The sequence below is a fragment of the Schistocerca cancellata genome, chromosome 7, assembly GCF_023864275.1.
Source record: "Schistocerca cancellata isolate TAMUIC-IGC-003103 chromosome 7, iqSchCanc2.1, whole genome shotgun sequence".
Lineage (NCBI taxonomy): Eukaryota > Metazoa > Arthropoda > Insecta > Orthoptera > Acrididae > Schistocerca > Schistocerca cancellata.
In genome coordinates, this window is record NC_064632.1 from 246,588,130 (window position 1) to 246,610,471 (window position 22,342).

Here is a 22,342-nt window from a genome sequence, read left to right on the forward strand (position 1 = left end):
AGGAACATAAGAGGACAGGCTTACGTCGCTACATGTGAAACGAACAGAAAAAAAATCATTTTCTTTTTCGTCACAGATACTTAGCTGTTTATTTCCGAATACGTGTCGATTTCCGACTGTGCGGTCAGGGAGGAACCTAAGAGGACAGCTTAGATTGCTGAAAACGAAACGACGAACAATAACATTCATACTCTTCCTTGTCACAAATACACTATGTGATCAAAAGTATCCGGACACCTGGCTGAAAATGACTTACAAGTTCGTGGCGCCCTCCATCGGTAGTGCTGGAATTCAGTATCGTGTTGGCCCACCCTTAGCCTTGATGGTAGCTTCCACTCTCGCAGGCATACGTTCAATCAGATACTGAAAGGTTTCTTGGGGAATGGCAGCCCATTCTTCACGGAGTGATGCACTGAGGAGAGGTATCGATGCCAGTGGTTGAGGCCTGGCACGAAGTCGGCATACCAAATCATCCCAAAACGTGTTCTGTAGGATTCAGGTCAGTACTCTGTGCGGGCAAGTCCATTACAGGGATGTTATTGTCGTGTAACCACTCCGCCACAGGCCGTGCATTATGAACAATTGCTCGATCGTGTTGAAAGACGCAATCGCCATCCCCGAATTGCTCTTCAACAGTGGAAAGCAAGAAGGTGCTTAAAACATCAATGTAGGCCTGTGTTATGATAGTGCCACGCAAAACAACAAGGGATGCAAGCCCTCTCCATGACGACCACAGAATAACACCACCGCCTCCGAATTTTACTGTTGGCAGTAAACACGCTGGAAGATGACGTTCACCGGGCATTCCCCATACCTACATCCTGCCATCGGATCGCCACATTGTTTACCGTGATTCGTCATTCCACACAACGTTTTTCCACTGCTCAATCGTCCAATGTTTACGCTCCTTACACCAAGCGAGGCGCCATTTGGCATTTACCGGCGTGACGTGGGCTGATGAGCAGCCGCTCGACCATGAAATCCAAGTTTTCTCACCTCCCGCCTAACTGTCATAGTACTTGCAGTGGATCCTTATGCAGTTTGGAATTCCTGTGTGATGGTTTGGATAGATGTCTGCCTATCACACATTAGACCCTTTTCAACTGTCGGCCTGTACGCTTTTGTGCTGTACGTGTCCCTTCACGTTTCCAGTTCACTACCACATCGGAAACAGTGGATCTAGGGATGTTTAGGAGTGTGGAAATCTCGCGTACACGCGTATGACACAAGTGACACCCAATCACCTGACCACTTTCGAAGTCCGTGAGTTCCGCGGAGCGCCCCATTCTGCTCTCTCACGATGTCTAATGACTACTGAGGTCGCTGATATGAAGTACCTGGCAGTACAACGCACCAAAAAAATGGTTCAAATGGCTCTGAGCACTATGGGACTCAACTGCTGAGGTCATTAGTCCCCTAGAACTTAGAACTAGTTAAACCTAACTAACCTAAGGACATCACAAACATCCATGCCCGAGGCAGGATTCGAACCTGCGACCGTAGCGGTCTTGCGGTTCCAGACTGCAGCGCCTTTAACCGCACGGCCACTTCGGCCGGCCTACAACGCACCCAGTATGATAAACGTATCCTTTTGGGGTGTCTGGATATTTTTGATCACATAGTATTTTTGATCACGTCGCGAAATCACCAACACATTCCTACAAAGAGTTCTCGTTACAGCTGTGAGATTCTCACGCCCGTAAACATCAACTCAGCGCTATAGCGATCGACAAATAGTCTCGTATCTGGTCTCGTTCACGGCGCCACTAGGTCACGATTACGTCACTTTCTGCAAAAAAGTAGTGTGGAACGTACATGAGCCTCGCAGTCACAGTACCTCCCGTACAGTATACACAAGCAAAGGTACGTTGTTAATTGCGAGTTGTGACTAACCACACAGTAACATCTACGGTGATAAATCGCATGGGCTTGTTTATAAATAACTTTCTGGTAATAGATACGATTTTCTTTTATTTACGTTTTACACGGTGCGTTTCGGGATATGATTCTCATTTTCAAATGTGTGTTTCTATGTTTTCGCAATGTTTTCGATGTGTGGGGTCCTGCTTTGTTTTGTTGATTTTACTGCAATATATAAAAAACGCGCAATTTTTCGTTAGGTATTGATGTATATATGTAGTTAAACTAAAAATTGAGCGGTTTTTATGTATTGCAATAAAGTCAACACAGCAAAGCAGAGCGTCAAACATCGAAAACATTACAAAAAAATGGTACAGTACAGAGTAATACACACCTGAAAATAGATTAGATTAGATTAGTACTTGTTCCATAGATCATGAATACGACACTTCGTAATGATGTGGAACGTGTCAGGTTAGTAAATGGTGCCTATACAAGATATTACATTAGACAAAATATTACATGACACTCAATAATTTTCTTTTTTTTCTTTTTTTGTGGAGGCTGGGAAATTACCCACTTCCTATATCCAAAAATTCATCTAATGAGTAGGAGTTGCCATTAATAAATTCTTTTAATTTCCTTTTAAGTGCTATATGGCTATCTGTCAGACTTTTGATGCTATTAGGTAAGTGACCAAAGACTTTTGTGGCAGCATAATTTACCCCCTTCTGAGCCAAAGTTAGATTTAACCTTGAGTAGTGAAGAGGAGGAGATTAGTGTTTAACGTCCCGTCGACAACGAGGTCATTAGAGACGGAGTGCAAGCTCGGGTGAGGGAAGGATGGGGAAGGAAATCGGCCGTGCCCTTTCAAAGGAACCATCCCGGCATTTGCCTGAAGCGATTTAGGGAAATCACGGAAAACCTAAATCAGGATGGCCGGAGACGGGATTGAACCGTCGTCCTCCCGAATGCGAGTCCAGTGTGCTAACCACTGCGCCACCTCGCTCGGTTTGAGTAGTGAAGATCATCCTTTCTCCTAGTGTTGTAGCCATGTACACTGCTATTACTTTTGAATTCGTTCGGATTGTTAATAACAAATATCATAAGTGAATATATATATTGTGGGGCTACAGTGAAGATTTCTAGCTTTTTAAATAATTGTCTGCAGGATGATCTTGGATGAGCTCCAGCAATTATTCTGATTACACGCTTTTGTGCAATGAACACTCTTTTACTCAATGATGAGTTACCCCAGAATATGATGCCATCCCAAAGCAGAGAATGAAAATAGGCGTGGTAAACTAATTTACTCAGATGTATACCGCCAAAATTTGCAATGACCCTAATAGTATAAGTAGCTGAACTCAAACGTTTCAGCAGATCCTCAGTGTGTTTTTTCCAGTTCAACCCCTCATCAATGCATACACCTAGAAATTTTGAATATTCTACCTTAGCTACCGATTTCTGATCGAAGTCTACATTTATTAATGGGGTCATTCCATTTACTGTGTGGAATTGTATATACTGTGTTTTGTCAAAGTTTAATGAGAGCCCATTTGCAGAGAGCCACTTAATGATTTTCTGAAAAACATCGTTTACAATTTCACCAGTTAATTTTTGTCTGTTGGGTGTGATAGCTATGCTTGTATCATCGGCAAAAAGTACCAGCTTTGCATCTTCGTGAATATAGAATGGCAAGTCATTAATATATATTAAGAACAGCAGAGGACCCAAGACCGAACCTTGCGGCACCCCACTCTTGATTGTTCCCCACTTTGAGAAATCACCAGTTTTTTGCATATTACGTGAACTGTTTATTTCACTGAGCATCATTTCCCGAAACGCGTCGTGTAAAACATAAATAAAACACAAACCCATGGTTTTCACAGTTGCAGGCTTTCAAGAAAACAATTCACAATGGTCAGAATCAAATAAATCGCATTTCAACGGTGGTAGGGTACGGAGGGATACAACTTCAGAATTCGTGAACTGCGATTTTAAACTGTGAAAATCGCAACTAGGAATCACAGTGACCGGAAGGTAGCATTCACATAGTGGAAAGTGACAATTTGGCCCATCCCCACTGCGCAGGGACCCGACGCCGAACACGAGCCGGGTGGACGGTGTGCCGCAGTGGCCGCCGTACGAACCACGGGGCGGTCCCTACCTGCGCGTCGACTGGCCGTTCCGCGTGCAGCGCGACTTCGAGGCGCGCGAGTTCAACGTGACTCGCGCCGAGGGCATCGGCAGGTCCGGCAGCCGCCGCGCCGGCGCCACCGTCGCCGTGCTCCTGCTGTGCGGGGTGCTGCGGCAGCTCCTCTCGCGGTGACCGACGCAACGCAGACAATGGGGCGGCTCTGCTGCCCGCCACCATTCGCAAGTCTCGCAGTGTCTGGTGACGGAGATCCACAGCAGCGAGTGACGTGAAGGCTCAGTCAGCAGTGGCGTCGTGAGCTATAGTTAGCGCCAGAGAGCTCAGTACTAAACTGGAAAGACTACTCCACGGGGAGATGCCATTACGCACGACGTCAACGTGCATCCTTCCACACCTACAAAACCTAGATCCTACCTATGCCAATGTTGCACAGATGTCCACTCCACCAAAGCTATGTCACTCCATCCAAATCATTAAACACGACAGACTCCACCTCACTTTCCTCATCCCTTTACCTTTTCCGTGAGTCCATTTACCATCTCACTGAATTCCCACTCTCCTCACATTGAACACTGACTACTACTATCTGCAAACTTATCTCTAACAACTGTATTGAGTAGCCTATAATTTCCAATCCCAATACGCTGTCACTCCCGTGCCAAAAATTTGAGTCGACTACCTCTCCTAGAGAATGACCGAGTGAGATAGCACAGCGATAAAACACAGGACTCGTATGCGGGGGAACGGCAGTTTGTTCCCTCATCTAACATCCAGATTTAGGTTTTGCATGATTTCCCTAAAGCACTTAAAGCGAAAGGCAGGATGGTTCCTTTGACAGGGCAGTGCTGATATCCTTAGTCTGAGCTTGCATTCCACCTCTTATTACCTCATTCTTGACAGGACTTCAAGTCATAATCTCTTCCCAGACAATGAAACTCACTCCAGTAGTTATCCATCCTACTAACTAAAACTCTTTCCCTCCTACAGCATACACCCAGCTCTTCACCCCCCCCCCCCCTCTTCCTCCCAGGTGTAGCTTCCCCTTCACTCACCATCTTTCCCTATCCCTTCCTGCTCATACTGTGGGACAGTCCACACACCAACTCCTACTCCCTTTCTGTCTCCCCACCATCCACTCGAACACCTATTCACATCTCTGTCCACCTGATTCCTCTACTTATACCCACATCTTAAAACACTACAGAACACCTTACATTCCCATCCATTAAACACATTTCTCCAGTGCAGCTCCTTCATTTTTAGTGAAAGCACAGTGCTTCTTTTTAAGATCAAGAGCAGTCTGCCAAGTCTTTAAATATCTTTTCATTGTATCTCATAGTTTTTTAATATAAAGCAAAAATTGGGAAAGTTTACAGTGAAATTCATGCATGAACCACTATCCAAATTCTTCTTTAATTAATTTTAAAAACATTTGTAAATATTTCACCTGTGTATTATACTGTTTCTTCTTTATATGTTTTTAAACTTTTTGGTTGGAGAGAGGCATGATGGCAGTGAATTTGATAACAATAAGCCAAAAAGCCATGACTTCACAACTGCCAAGATGGGTCTAGACAAGTTGTTGAATTCTGTTGACAGACGTGAGAAATGCAATAACTATTTACTGATACTATGCAACAATGTCCCTGTTTAATTTCTAGTTCACTGTTAATATTGATTTGTATCTGCCAGTTCTCCTCTGCAAGATCAGTTTCACAACTGTTATGTTCCATTGTCAGATGTAATTTTCATTATATTGCTGAAGATCTACTGTAATCACCTCCTCAGAAATCTTACTTCTGTACAAGAGAGGTTAGCTTCCACTTTACATATCGGAGCCACGAGACAGCATATCAATACCAAATGGGGGAAGCAGTAACATCATAACTTTTTCATATGATTATTTCACCAAAGGATTTGTGAAGATTCAATAAATCATTTTAATGTGGCCACTTTTGGATCCTGATAGTCTTTTCTGATGGAAACATTTCTCTCTCTATGCCTACAAAAAATATCTTTATATGTCATTAGGCAACATAACTACTTAATCATTGATTATTTTTCAGTGCCTACTTTATACGTAATCCTAAATAATCAACCTAAATAATAAATCAAACTAGTTGCAAACAATGAAAAATGCTTTGATGTTAATACAATAACAGATCCAAAGGTCTTAGGTTCAGTCCTCAGTTATTCCTACAATTTTTACTCGTAACATACCATTTCCTTCATCTTTGGCAGTATTTTTAATGCAAAAAATGCCTAGTTGTAGTGTCGTTCGGAGACCATGTTAAGCTGTAGATCCCTCTGTAACTGGTTGGGTCAATCTGTTCTTAGGTCAGAGGCAGACAATGGTGCATAACCACCAGTAGGAACATGCCTAATAAAGTACTGTGGTGTTAAAACCACACTTTGGTTGATAAGAGCTGGGGACAGGTTGAGAAGGACAAAGGAGGGGATGGACAGTGTGAGGCACAGGACAAACAAAAGGAGGGAGGGCTGGGAGATGCATTAGGAAGGTGAAAGGTGTAGATGGGTAGTGAGCAGGTGGAAAAGAAGTGGAGGAGAGGTGCTGATGGAAAGAGAGAGGGACAGAAGGATATGATCAGAAGGAGGGAGGAGAAAGATATGGTCAGAGAGGGAGAGGGAGAGAGAGAAAGAATGTAGGAAATACACACAGAGAGAGAGAGAGAGAGAGAGAGAGAGAGAGAGAGAGAGAGAGAGAGAGAGAGAAACACATTTTCTTCCTGTTTCTCTGTCTCTTTTTCTTTTTTCATTGCAAAACATAACCAATTACAACTCTGTGTCAAACATTGGCAAATGTAATTACCTAGTCTGACTGATTTTCTGTTGCAAATGGTCGACAAAACTGAATAAACTAGCTGCATCATCATATTTCAGCAGCTATGAATTAACTGTTGGTTATTGTACGTAAGTAGCTCTATTTTACAAAATGATCATTACAAATTATGTCATATGTATTTTGATGGTCTCCAGTATTTCCTGAGTACAGCATGAAAATGGTTTTTAATTCTTGGTGCAAATGAGGATTTCTAAAAATATTTTACATTTCATAGTAGCATTATTTGTTTTTCTCAAAGATAATTTTCTAGCAGTTATATAGCATATGGAACTTCATTGTAGACATAAATATCACTTACTGTTGTCTGTTGATTACTGTATCTATATGTTACACCTCTTGACTTTTTATATCAAATTTAAGAGAAACAATCATTTGAAAGTTGTTAACACAAACACTGCTAACAACTCCAAAATGGTCCTCACCAGTATGACGCATCCTTAACCTTTTTTTTCTGGAAGATTACACCTGTGATTTCTCTCTCCAGTTTATATTGAGTTAACTGGTTTCCACAACTGAGCTAAAAATTCTAGAGACTCGGTTTTCAATATGGCATCAACTGGAAATATGTTGTCTGCCGTTACAGTGTGTTAACTTTAAATTGATCTGTCAGCTTCCTAGTCCTGAACTGGTAGAAATTGACAGAAGTTGGAAGTGTTTGGCTGGTAGTCAGCTATTTTTGGTTGTAGCCAATGTTAGGTAGCTGACAGTACTGGGTGAGATATCCATTGTTGTCTGCTTGTTAATTAGTTGTACCTCACACTGTTTCCTTCCCTTGTGATAAGTGTACATAACTGTTGAAGTTACGATCTTATTAAACATGTTGATATGTAAGACAATTTCACTTTTGATTACAAATAATAATTAAGCAATTTTTACCTTGTTCTCTGACTACTTCTTTCACGGAAGCATAAATGACAGGTAGGGATACTAACATCAACAGAGGCAGGCATGGCTCATTCTCCCCTCATTGCAGTGTATACAGGAGCAGGGCTTCTTTTCCTCCACTTTCCACTACCCCCTCAGGCAATCAATTACTTTAACAGTTAATGCCATATACTTTATAGAAGTAAAGCTGCACTAAGGACTAAATAGGAAGAATATAAATAAAAAATTTAGTGTTCAAAAATGGATGGCATGCACAAACAACATGTGAATGTTAAACACTATTATCAACAATGTTGTTAATTATTCTGTGCCAAATAAGGAGCTACTGGTATCATGTTTTATGCAAATTTATAAAAACAGAACTCCATTCATTAATTTTGTCTTTAAGTACTGAATAATAAGTACAGAAGGTGTTTAGATTTTCATGTCCCAATAAGATGGTAAGTCCAATCAAAATTATTGTGCACCTAGCCTACAGAAAGTTGTCTTCATACTCCGTTTATGAGCAGATTGAAATGCTGTTATCAGAACTTAGATATTCTCCCAGCAGTGTACAACATGATCTCAGTCACTGTAGTTCTTTAATTTTCTCCTCTTTTTAAAAACAAGAGACTGGGACACTACAAACAGTCTTTGTTATAGGCCAGTGAATTGTGCTTATTTAACTGAAATGTAATTTATATAGGAGCATGTCTTATCCACAGGGCAATGCACAAATTGATTGTAATGAGCCCGTAAGAGGAATGACAAGTCAGCAAGTTTGTAAATAAAAGGTCAGAAGAGAATGTCATGTTTCTGTTACCATAACATAAAGCCCATCATTTTGTTGTCATGTTTACTACAATGTTTTTGTACAACATAAAATGTTTACATTTCTATGTACTGGTTGTGAATGCAGCAATAATAAATTAAATCCAGAATGAGATTTTCACTCTGCAGTGGAGTGTGCGCTGATATGAAACTTCCTGGCAGATTAAAACTGTGTGCCGGACCGAGAAGGTAGGAGACAAGGTACTGGCAGAAGTAAAGCTGTGAGGACGGGGCGTGAGTCGTGCTTGGGTAGCTCAGTTGGTAGAGCACTTGCCCGTGAAAGGCAGAGGTCCCGAGTTCGAGTCTCGGTCCGGCACACAGTTTTAATCTGCCAGGAAGTTTCAATAAATTAAATGTTTGTCCAACTTGTAGTGACTGGAATTTTATCACTCAGTCGTAATGCAGTGTTACAGCGACTGTGGCTGTCATCATGTCAGTCATGCCTGAGATAACAAGAATGAAGTATGCTAAGAGTGTCACTCAGCTGCTGTCCGATGACAACATAGGCATTCATCTTAATCACCTACTTGCAGTGGATGGTGTCTAGCTGTTGATGTATTTCATAACAGGGATGGTTGGGGGTGGGGGCAAGACTTGGGGGTATGGAGTATTTTTAATATCTTGGAAGACAAATGGCAACTTGGAAGTAGCCACAAAAAAAGTTGAAAACTGTGTAATAGCGACTTTTAAATCATTTTCTTGGAAAAAAAATACCCTGACAACCCTAATTTTTTTTCCTTTTCCTGAGAATTTGGTGGCAGGGGGAAGGGGAGGGGGAGGCGGAGGCAGAGTGGAGAGCACAGACACCCCTCACCCCTGATGCCTGATATGGCTCCTCAATGTGATTGAACAAGAGCAGCTACTGTATGTGCTACAAACTATCAGTCATCTGTCATGTTACCTGATTGCTATTTGGTGCATAAACATTGTGGCTTCCGAGGTCATGGATAGACAACTGTGTTCTAAGGTGGCGGTAACTTTAAGCTGGCAGTTACTTCCATGCTGCAGCAACTACTCAAAGAGACATGTCCTACATCTTTGTCTTCAAGGCACTGAGATCTGGAGATCAGATCTGAGCTCCTGTTCCTTAGGCACCACCTCGCAGTGGTAGGCGGAGAAGTGCCTGAGGCCAACATAATTTAGAGAGAAGCGTTAACAGTTTTTGCGGCCCCATACCAGCAATGCAGCTCGGCCTTTGAGGCTTACGTTACCAAGCCTATTTGGGTACCAATTCCTTGAATGATGTGGACAGTTGATGTTCTTACATACTGATGCGCTTCCTGGACAGTTTGAAAATAATGGCTCCAACATTAAGAAAATTTGTTATGAGCAATTTTAATATTAATTGAATTGTGAATGGGAAAACTATTTGGCCCCCTCCAGCCAATTGTCCATCATGCAGTCATGACATCAGTGGTGTTTGTTGGCCAGGGAAAATTAGTTTCTATAAGTCAACTTTTAGTGGCACAGCCAAAAGTGATGTCTCTCAAGTTACAACACCACAATGTGGATGATTGCACATACAGATTTAGTGATTTCACTAAAAACAGAATCACTTTAGTTACATGTGCAAGCTCAGCTTTATTGGGAGCATGCCAGTTTCATACACTACTTCAACTGTGCACTAATTACACATGTGGATCCAGGATTAAGTTTGAGGGTGTATATTTGGTGGGTGGGGTCATAGTTTGTTTCTGTCTTGCTGCCAACCCCCGACCTCTCTGCTCCCCACTGCCACTTTTAATGTGCCACAGATATGTGCAATTTTAGTAATAACAGCAATAAAATACATAAAATGTTTTATTATGATGACAATAAATTGTTCAGTTAGAATAAGATACATTAATGTACAGTAATAGTAATAGTAATAGTAATAATAATAATAATAATAATTAAAGAATAGGCCTCCGGTATGTTCTGCCAGTCGTAAAAGGCGACGAAAAGAACAAACCACTAATAGGGCTAACCCCCCTTTTAGTGTGATTACTTGGTTCAGGACAGAACTAAAGAAGCCTCGGACAAGTGCCGTCATGGTCGGGGACGACGCTTGAACCCTATGCCCGCCCACAATGGTAACGACACTGCTAGCCAACTGGAAAAGGATTTAAATCCGAATAGAGGTGTTTTGCAGGATATGCTTCCTGCAACCACCCTACAAGGAAAACAAAGACAGAGGATGAGATGGTCAGATGAAGTTAATCGACACCTCATGTTCTGTTATTACCAAGCAACAAACCTAGGAACCAACACAACTGGATACAGATCACAAGTATACACAACATTTATTACCAGATACCCGGAATTAAAATTTTTAACAGAACAACGACTAGCTGATCAGATCCGTGTAATAATCAAAAATAACAGGATACCCCAGTCAGAATTAGAAAACATCAAACAACAAGTACAACAAATACTGGAACAAAATAATGTGCAATCAGAAGAAGAAGAAAACACAGTAATGGACTCAAACATCCCAGAGCAAACAAACAAAGACCAACACGCATCAATTAAACAATCAGAGGAAAACAAAATCTTAAGACAGCCACCAGAACAAGCACAAATAGAACATGAAGAGACACATGTGTTAGATATAGAAGAGAAATTTCAGCTGACATATATAGAAGACACAAATACAGACATTAGACCATTCTTGCATAGACCGCCAAATAACCCACAAGTCGAAACAACAATAAAAACTATCAACACAATCATACACAACAAAATAAATGAAAACACAACTATGGAAGAGTTACAACTACTGGTTTATATAGGAGCACACACTACACTAAGTATACACACTAGGCAGAGATCAGAACCAACCAACACACAGAAGAAATGCACAAAACCAGCATGGCAACACAGGTTACAGATCAGAATAGAAAAACTGAGAAAAGACATCGGACAGCTAACACAATTTATAAGAAATGAAATATCAGACAAAAAATGAAAAAGGTTAGGTAAAATCTCACAACAAGAAGCGATAAAGCAATTAGATGAAAAGAAGCAGAAATTACAAGCATTGGCCAAACGACTTAGAAGATACAAAAAAAAGTGAAAATAGAAGGAAACAAAACCAAACATTCAGCACAAACCAAAAGAAATTTTATCAGACAATAGATAACACACACTTTAAAATAGACAATCCATCAAACATAACAGACATGGAACACTTCGGGAGCAACATATGGTCAAACCCAGTACAACATATTAGACATGCATGGTGGATACAAGCAGAAACAGACACATACAAGATGATACCACAAATGCCTGAAGTGATAATTTTGCAACATGACGTCACCCGAGCAATTAATTCTACACACAATTGGAAAGCCCCTGGAAATGATAAAATAGCAAATTACTGGCTAAAGAAGTTCACCTCAACACATTCACATCTAACTAAATTATTTAACAGTTACATTGCAGACCCATACACATTCCCTGATACACTTGCACATGGAATAACCTATCTGAAACCTAAAGATCAAGCAGACACAGCAAACCCAGCTAAATATCGCCCCATAACATGCCTACCAACAATATACAAAATATTAACTTCAGTCATCACACAGAAATTAATGACACATACAACACAGAACAAAATTATAAATGAAGAACAAAAAGGCTGCTGCAAAGGAGCACGAGGATGTAAAGAGCAACTGATAATAGATGCAGAGGTGACATATCAAGCTAAAACTAAACAAAGGTCGCTACACTACCCATACATTGATTACCAAAAAGCCTTTGATAGTGTACCCCACTCATGGTTACTACAGATATTGGAAATATACAAAGTAGATCCTAAATTGATACAGTTTCTAAACACAGTAATGAAAAACTGGAAAACCACACTTAATATCCAAACAAATTCAGATAACATCACATCACAGCCAATACAGATTAAGCGTGGAATATACCAAGGAGACTCATTAAGTCCTTTCTGGTTCTGTCTTGCTCTGAACCCACTATCCAACATGCTAAATAATACAAATTATGGATACAATATTACTGGAACATACCCACACAAAATCACACATTTGTTATACATGGATGATCTAAAACTACTGGCAGCAACAAATCAACAACTCAACCAATTACTAAAGATAACAGAAGTATTCAGCAATGATATAAATATGGCTTTTGGAACAGACAAATGTAAGAAAAATAGCATAGTCAAGGGCAAACACACTAAACAAGAAGATTACATATTGGATAACCACAGCGACTGCATAGAAGCGATGGAAAAAACAGATGCCTATAAATACCTAGGATACAGACAAAAAATAGGAATAGATAATACAAATATTAAAGAAGAACTAAAAGAAAAATATAGACAAAGACTAACAAAAATACTGAAAACAGAATTGACAGCAAGAAACAAGACAAAAGCTATAAATACTTATGCTATACCAGTATTGACCTACTCATTTGGAGTAGTGAAATGGAGTGGCACAGACCTAGAAGCACTCAATACACTTACACGATCACAATGCCACAAATATAGAATACATCACATACATTCAGCAACAGAAAGATTCACATTAAGCAGAAAGGAAGGTGGAAGGGGATTTATAGATATAAAAAACCTACATTATGGACAGGTAGACAATTTAAGAAAATTCTCTCTAGAACGAGCAGAAACTAGCAAAATACACAAAGCAATCACTCATATAAATACATCAGCTACACCATTGCAATTTCATAACCACTTCTACAACCCTTTAGATCACATAACATCAACAGATACAAAGAAAGTAAATTGGAAAAAGAAAACACTACACGGCAAGCACCCGTATCATCTAACACAGCCACACATAGATCAAGACGCATCCAACACATGGCTAAGAAACGGCAATATATACAGTGAGACGGAAGGATTCATGATCGCAATACAGGATCAAACAATAAACACCAGATATTACAGCAATCATATTATTAAAGATCCCAATACCACAACAGATAAATGCAGACTTTGCAAACAACAAATAGAAACAGTAGATCACATCACAAGCGGATGTACAATACTAGCAAATACAGAATACCCCAGAAGACATGACAATGTAGCAAAAATAATACATCAACAACTTGCCATAAAACATAAACTAATAAAACAACACATTCCCACATACAAGTACACACCACAAAAAGTACTGGAGAATGATGAATACAAATTATACTGGAACAGATCGATTATAACAGATAAAACAACACCACATAACAAACCTGACATCATACTCACCAATAAAATGAAGAAATTAACACAACTAATTGAAATATCCATACCCAACACAACAAATATACAGAAGAAAACAGGAGAAAAAATTGAAAAATACATCCAACTGGCTGAGGAAGTCAAGGACATGTGGCATCAGGATAAAGTTGACATTATCCCAATTATACTATCAACTACAGGAGTCATACCTCACAATGTTCACCAGTACATCAATGCAATACAGCTACATCCAAACATATATATACAACTACAAAAATCTGTAATTATTGATACATGTTCAATTACCCGAAAGTTCCTAAATGCAATATAACATATACCATACAGTTACAAGGAAGTCACGCTTGACCGAGGTCCGCGTCACGTTCCATTTTTAACCAGACTTAAGTCTGAGAAAAAAAAGTCAATAATAATAATAATAATAATAATAATAAAAACCCCGTGGAGGCCTGGGAAAAACCCCGTGGAGGCCCGGGAAAAGAATAGGCCTCTGGTATGTTCTGCCAGTCGTAAAAGGCGACGAAAAGAACAAACCACTAATAGGGCTAACCCCCCTTTTAGTATGATTACTTGGTTCACGACAGAACTAAAGAAGCCTCGGACAAGCGCCGTCATGGTCGGGGACGACGCTTGAACCCTATGCCCACCCACAATGGTAACGACACTGCTAGCCAACTGGAAAATGATTTAAATCCAAATAGAGGTGTTTTGCAGGATATGTTTCCTGCAACAACCCTAGAAGGAAAACAAAGACAGAGGATGAGATGGTCAGATGAAGTTAATCGACACCTCATGTTCTGTTATTACCAAGCAACAAACCTAGGAACCAACATAACTGGATACAGATCACAAGTATACACAACATTTATTACCAGATACCCAGAATTAAAATTTTTAAGAGAACAACGACTAGCTGATCAGATCTGTATAATAATAAAAAATAACAGGATATCCCAGTCAGAATTAGAAAACGTCAAACAACAAGTATAACAAATACTGGAACAAAATAATGTGCAATCAGAAGAAGAAGAAAATACAGTAACGGACTCAAACATCCCAGAGCACACAAACAAAGAACAACACGCATCAATTCAACAATCAGAGGAAAACAAAATCTTAAGACAGCCACCAGAACAAGCACAAATAGAACATGAAGTGATACACGTTAGATATAGAAGAGAAATTTCAGCTGACATATATAGAATACATAGACACAAATACAGACATTAGACCATTCTTGCATAGACTGCCAAATAACCCACAAGTCAAAACAACAATAAAAACTATCAACACAATCATACACAACAAAATAAATGAAAACACAACTATGGAAGACTTACAACTACTGGTTTATATAGGAGCACTCACTACACTAAATATACACACTAAGCAGAGATCAGAACCAACCAACACACAGAAGAAACCCACAAAACCAGCATGGCAACACAGGCTACAGATCACAATAGAAAAACTGAGAAAAGACATCAGACAGCTAACACAATTTATACGAAATGAAATGTCAGAAAAAAAAACGAAAAAGTTTAGGTAAAATCTCACAACAAGAAGCGATAGAGCAATTAGATGAAAACAAGCAGAAATTACAAGCATTGGTCAAATGACTTAGAAGATACAAAAAAAGTGAAAATAGAAGGAAACAAAACCAAACATTCAACACAAACCAAAAGAAATTTTACCAGACAATAGATAACACACACATTAAAATAGACAATCCATCAAGCATAACAGACATGGAACACTTCTGGAGCAACATATGGTCAAACCCGGTACAACATAACAGGCATGCACGGTGGATACAAGCAGAAACAGACACATACAAGATGATACCACGGATGCCTGAAGTGATAATTTTGCAACATGAAGTCACCCAAGCAATGAATTCTACTCACAATTGGAAAGCCCCTGGAAAAGATAAATACCAAATTTCTGGCTAAAGAAGTTCACCTCAACACATTCACATCTAACTAAATTATTTAACAGTTACATTGCAGACCCATACACATTCCCTGATACACTTACACATGGAATAACTTATCTGAAACCTAAAGAGCAAGCAGACAGAGCAAACCCAGCTAAATATTGCCCCATAACATGCGTACCAACAATATACAAAATATTAACTTCAGTCATTACACAGAAATTAATAACACATACAACACAGAACAAAATTATAAATGAAGAACAAAAAGGCTGTTGCAAAGGAGCATGAGGATGTAAAGAGCAACTGATAATAGATGCAGAGGTGACATATCAAGCTAAAACTAAACAAAGGTCGCTACACTATGCATACATTGATTACCAAAAAGCTTTTGATAGTGTACCCCACTCATGGTTACTACAAATATTGGAAATATACAAAGTAGATCCTAAATTGATACAGTTCCTAAACATAGTAATGAAAAATGGGAAAACCACACTTAATATACAAACAAATTCAAATAATATCACATCACAGCCAATACAGATTAAGCATGGAATATGCCAAGGAGACTCATTAAATCCTTTCTGGTTCTGCCTTGCTCTGAACCCACTATCCAACATGCTAAATAATACAAATTATGGATACAATATTACTGGAACATACCAACACAAAATCACACATTTGCTATACATGGATGATCTAAAACTACTGGCAGCAACAAATCAACAACTCAACCAATTACTAAAGATAATGGAAGTATTCAGCAATGATATAAATATGGCTTTTGGAACAGACAAATGTAACAAAAATAGCATAGTCAAGGGAAAACACACTAAACAAGAAGATTACATATTGGATAACCACAGCGACTGCATAGAAGCGATGGAACAAACAGATGCCTATAAATATCTAGGATACAGACAAAAAATAGGAATGTGTTGTGGTCTTCAGTCCTGAGACTGGTTTGATGCAGCTCTCCATGCTACTCTATCCTGTGCAAGCTTCTTCATCTTCCAGTACCTACTGCAACCTACATCCTTCAGAATCTGCTTAGTGTAATCATCTCTTGGTCTCCCCCTATGATTTTTACCCTCCACGCTGCCCTCCAATACTAAACTGGTGATCCCCTGATGCCTCAGAACATGTCCTACCAACCGATCCCTTCTTCTGGTCAAGTTGTGCCACAAACTTCTCTTCTCCCCAATCCTATTCAATACTTCCTCATTAGTTATGTGATCTACCCATCTAATCTTCAGCATTCTTCTGTAGCACCACATTTCGAAAGCTTCTATTCTCTTCTTGTCCAAACTATTTACCGTCCATGTTTCACTTCCATACATGGCTACACTCCATACAAATACTTTCAGAAATGACTTCCTGACACTTAAATCTATACTCGATGTTAACAAATTTCTCTTCTTCAGAAACACTTTTCTTGCCATTGCCAGTCTACATTTTATATCCTCTCTACTTTGAGCATCATCAGTTATTTTGCTCCCCAAATAGCAAAACTCCTTTACTACTTTAAGTGTCTCGTTTCCTAATCTAATTCCCTCAGCATCACTCGACTTAATTCGACTACATTCCATTATCCTCGTTTTGCTTTTGTTGATGTTCATCTTATATCCTCCCTTCAAGATACCATCCATTCCATTTAAGTGCTCTTCCAAGTCCTTTGCTGTCTCTGACAGAATTACAATGTCATCGGCGAACCTCAAAGTTTTTATTTCTTCTCCATGGATTTTAATACCTACTCCGAATTTTTCTTTTGTTTCCTTTACTGCTTGCTCAATATACAGATTGAATAACATCGAGGAGAGGCTACAACCCTGTCTTACTCCCTTCCCAACCGCTGCTTCCCTTTCATGTCCCTCGACTCTTATAACTGCCATCTGGTTTCTGTACAAATTGTAAATAGCCTTTCGCTCCCTGTATTTTACCCCTGCCACCTTTAGAATTTGAAAGAGAGTATTCCAGTCAACATTGTCAAAAGCTTTCTCTAAGTCTACAAATGCTAGAAATGTAGGTTTGCCTTTCCTTCATCTTTCTTCTAAGATAAGTCGTAAGGTCAGTATTGCCTCACGTGTTCCAGTATTTCTACGGAATCCAAACTGATTTTCCCTGAGGTCGGCTTCTACTAGTTTTTCCATTCATCTGTAAAGAATTTGTGTTGGTATTTTGCAGCTGTGGCTTATTAAACTGATTGTTTGGTAATTTTCACATCTGTCAACACCTGCTTTCTTTGGGATTGGAATTATTATATTCTTCTTGAAGTCTGAGGGTATTTCACCTGTTTCATACATCTTGCTCACCAGATGGTAGAGTTTTGTCAGGACTGGCTCTCCCGAGGCCGTCAGTAGTTCCAATGGAATGTTGTCTACTCCGGGGGCCTTGTTTCGACTCAGGTCTTTCAGTGCTCTGTCAAACTCTTCACGCAGTATCGTATCTCCCATTTCATCTTCATCTACATCCTCTTCCATTTCCATAATACTGTCCTCAAGTACATTGCCCTTGTATAGACCCTCTATATACTCCTTCCACCTTTCTGCTTTCCCTTCTTTGCTTAGAACTGGGTTTCCATCTGAGCTCTTGATGTTCATACAAGTGGTTCTCTTATCTCCAAAGGTCTCTCTAATTTTCCTGTAGGCAGTGTCTATCTTACCCCTAGTGAGATAAGCCTCTACATCCTTACATTTGTCCTCTAGCCATCCCTGCTTAGCCATTTTGCACTTCCTATCGATCTCATTTTTGAGACGTTTGTATTCCTTTTTGCCTACTTCATTTACTGCATTTTTATATTTTCTCCTTTCATCAATTAAATTCAATATTTCTTCTGTTACCCAAGGATTTCTACTAGCCCTCGTCTTTTTACCTACTTGATCCTCTGCTGCCTTCACTACTTCATCCCTCAAAGCTACCCATTCCTCTTCTACTGTATTTCTTTCCCCTATTCCTGTCAATTGTTCCCTTATGCTCTCCCTGGAACTCTGTACAACCTCTGGTTCTTTCAGTTTATCCAGGTCCCGTCTCCTTAAATTCCCACCTTTTTGCAGTTTCTTCAGTTTTAATCTACAGGTCATAACCAATAGATTGTGGTCAGAGTCCACATCTGCCCCTGGAAATGTCTTACAATATAAAACCTGGTTCCTAAATCTCTGTCTTACCATTATATAATCTATCTGATACCTTTTAGTATCTCCAGGGTTCTTCCATGTATACAACCTTCTATCATGATTCTTAAACCAAGTGTTAGCTATGATTAAGTTGTGCTCTGTGCAAAATTCTACCAGGCGGCTTCCTCTTTCATTTCTTAGCCCCAATCCATATTCACCTATTGTGTTTCCTTCTTTCCCTTTTCCTACACTCAAATTCCAGTCACCCATGACTATTAAATTTTCGTCTCCCTTCACTATCTGAATAATTTCCCCCCCATGAACCATGGACCTTGCCGTTGGTGGGGAGGCTTGCGTGCCTCAGCGATACAGATGGCCGTACCGTAGGTACAACCACAATGGAGGGGTATCTGTTGAGAGGCCAGACAAACGTGTGGTTCCTGAAGAGGGGCAGCAGCCTTTTCAGTAGTTGCAAGGGCAACAGTCTGGATGATTGACTGATCTGGCCTTGTAACAATAACCAAAACGGCCTTGCTGTGCTGGTACTGCGAACGGCTGTAAGCAAGGGAAAACTACGGCCGTAATTTTTCCCGAGGGCATGCAGCTTTACTGTATGATTAAATGATGATGGCATCCTCTTGGGTAAAATATTCCGGAGGTAAAATAGTCCCCCATTCGGATCTCCAGGCGGGGACTACTCAAGAGGATGTCATTATCAGGAGAAAGAAAACTGGCGTTCTATGGATCGGAGCGTGGAATGTCAGATCCCTTAATCGGGCAGGTAGGTTAGAAAATTTGAAAATGGAAATGGATAGGTTAAAGTTAGATATAGTGGGAATTAGTGAAGTTCGGTGGCAGGAGGAACAAGACTTCTGGTCAGGTGACTACAGGGTTGTAAACACAAAGTCAAATAGGGGTAATGCAGGAGTAGGTTTAATAATGAATAGGAAAATAGGAATGTGGGTAAGCTACTACAAACAGCATAGTGAACGCATTATTGTGGCCAAGATAGATACGAAGCCCACACCTACTACAGTAGTACAAGTTTATATGCCAACTAGCTCTGCAGATGACGAAGAAATTGAAGAAAAAATAGGAATAGATAATACAAATATTAAAGAAGAACTAAAAGAAAAATATAGACAAAGACTAACAAAAATACTTAAAATTTATTTATTTATTTATTGTATTTTTTTGCATGGAGACACCAACTGGTGTCTTTTGCAACCGTCATAGCAACTTTTTACAAGTTTAGTACTATATATATATATAAAGATAATGAGACTTACCAAACAAAGGCACTGGCAGGTCGATAGACACACAAACAAACACAAACATACACACAAAAATCTAGCTTTCGCAACCAACGGTTGCCTCGTCAGGAAAGAGGGAAGGAGAAGGGAAGACAAAAGGATATGGGTTTTAAGGGAGAGGGTAAGGAGTCATTCCAATCCCGGGAGCGGAAAGACTTACCTTAGGGGGAAAAAAGGACAGGTATACACTCGCACACACACACATATCCATCCGCATATACACAGACACAAGCAGACATTTGTAAAGGCAAAGAGTATGGGCAGAGATGTCAGTCGGGACGGAAGTACAGAGGCAAAGATGATGTTGAAAGACAGGTGAGGTATGAGCGGCGGCAGATTGAAATTAGAAATTAGCGGAGATTGAGGCCTGGCGGATAGCGAGAAGAGAGGATATGCTGAAGGGCAAGTTCCCATCTCCGGAGTTCAGACAGGTTGGTGTTAGTGGGAAGTATCCAGATAACCCGGACGGTGTAACACTGTGCCAAGATGTGCTGGCCGTGCACCAAGGCATGTTTAGCCACAGGGTGATCCTCATTGCCAACAAACACTGTCTGCCTGTGTCCATTCATGCGAATGGACAGTTTGTTGCTGGTCATTCCCACATAGAACGCTTCACAGTGTAGGCAGGTCAGTTGGTAAATCACGTGGGTGCTTTCACACGTGGCTCTGCCTTTGATCGTGTACACCTTCCGGGTTACAGGACTGGAATAGGTGGTGGTGGGAGGGTGCATGGGACAGGTTTTACACCGGGGGCGGTTACAGGGGTAGGAGCCAGAGGGTAGGGAATCCCTACCCAGTCTGTTACCCCCGGAAAGCATCCTTGTAACCATTGATGCCACTTCCTTATACACAAATATTCCGCATGTCCAGGGCCTCGCTGCGATGGAGCACTTCCTTTCACGCCGCCCTACCTAAAACCTCTTTCCTCATTACCTTAGCCAGCTTCATCCTGACCCACAACTTCTTCACTTTTGAAGGCCAGACATACCAACAATTAAAGGGAACAGCCATGGGTACCAGGATGGCCCCCTCGTATGCCAACCTATTCATGGGTCGCTTAGAGGAAGCCTTCTTGGTTACCCAGGCCTGCCAACCCAAAGTTTGGTACAGATTTATTGATGACATTTTCATGATCTGGACTCACAGTGAAGAAGAACTCCAGAATTTCCTCTCCAACCTCAACTCCTTTGGTTCCATCAGATTCACCTGGTCCTACTCTAAATCCCATGCCACTTTCCTTGACGTTGACCTCCACCTGTCCAATGGCCAGCTTCACACGTCCGTCCACATCAAACCCACCAACAAGGAACAGTACCTCCATTATGACAGCTGCCACCCATTCCACATCAAACGGTCCCTTCCCTACAGCCTAGGTCTTCGTGGCAAACGAATCTGCTCCAGTCCGGAATCCTTGAATCATTACACCAACAACCTGAAAACAGCTTTTGCATCCCGTAACTACCCTCCCGACCTGGTACAGAAGCAAATAACCAGAGCCACTTCCTCATCTCCTCAAACCCGGAACCTTCCACAGAAGAACCCCAAAAGTGCCCCACTTGTGACAGGATACTTTCCGGGACTGGATCAGATTCTGAATGTGACTCTCCAGCAGGGACACGACTTCCTCAAATCCTGCCCTGAAATGAGATCCATCCTTCATGAAATCCTCCCCACTCCACCAAGAGTGTCTTTCCGCCGTCCACCTAACCTTCGTAACCTCTTAGTTCATCCCTATGAAATCCCCAAACCACCTTCCCTACCCTCTGGCTCCTACCCCTGTAACCGCCCCCGGTGTAAAACCTGTCCCATGCACCCTCCCACCACCACCTATTCCAGTCCTGTAACCCGGAAGGTGTACACGATCAAAGGCAGAGCCACGTGTGAAAGCACCCACGTGATTTACCAACTGACCTGCCTACACTGTGAAGCGTTCTATGTGGGAATGACCAGCAACAAACTGTCCATTCGCATGAATGGACACAGGCAGACAGTGTTTGTTGGCAATGAGGATCACCCTGTGGCTAAACATGCCTTGGTGCACGGCCAGCACATCTTGGCACAGTGTTACACCGTCCGGGTTATCTGGATACTTCCCACTAACACCAACCTGTCTGAACTCCGGAGATGGGAACTTGCCCTTCAGCATATCCTCTCTTCTCGCTATCCGCCAGGCC

General features: G+C 40.8%; 1 protein-coding gene and 1 non-coding gene across 2 annotated transcripts in view; both read left to right on the plus strand.

Moving 5' to 3' along the window:
* The window catches only part of LOC126091923 (cholinesterase 1-like), a 379,556-nt gene extending 371,005 nt beyond the window's left edge, over positions 1-8,551 (plus strand). The window contains exon 12 of the mRNA XM_049907243.1: positions 3,955-8,551. Within this exon, the coding sequence (XP_049763200.1) occupies positions 3,955-4,192 (238 nt within the window). The 3' untranslated portion in view covers positions 4,193-8,551. The remainder of the gene's footprint in view (positions 1-3,954) is intronic.
* A 267-nt stretch (positions 8,552-8,818) lies between these two features.
* Positions 8,819-8,893, plus strand: Trnas-uga (transfer RNA serine (anticodon UGA)). The gene has a single exon. It is a non-coding gene; the product is annotated as a tRNA-Ser (tRNA).
* Positions 8,894-22,342: the final 13,449 nt, after the last annotated feature.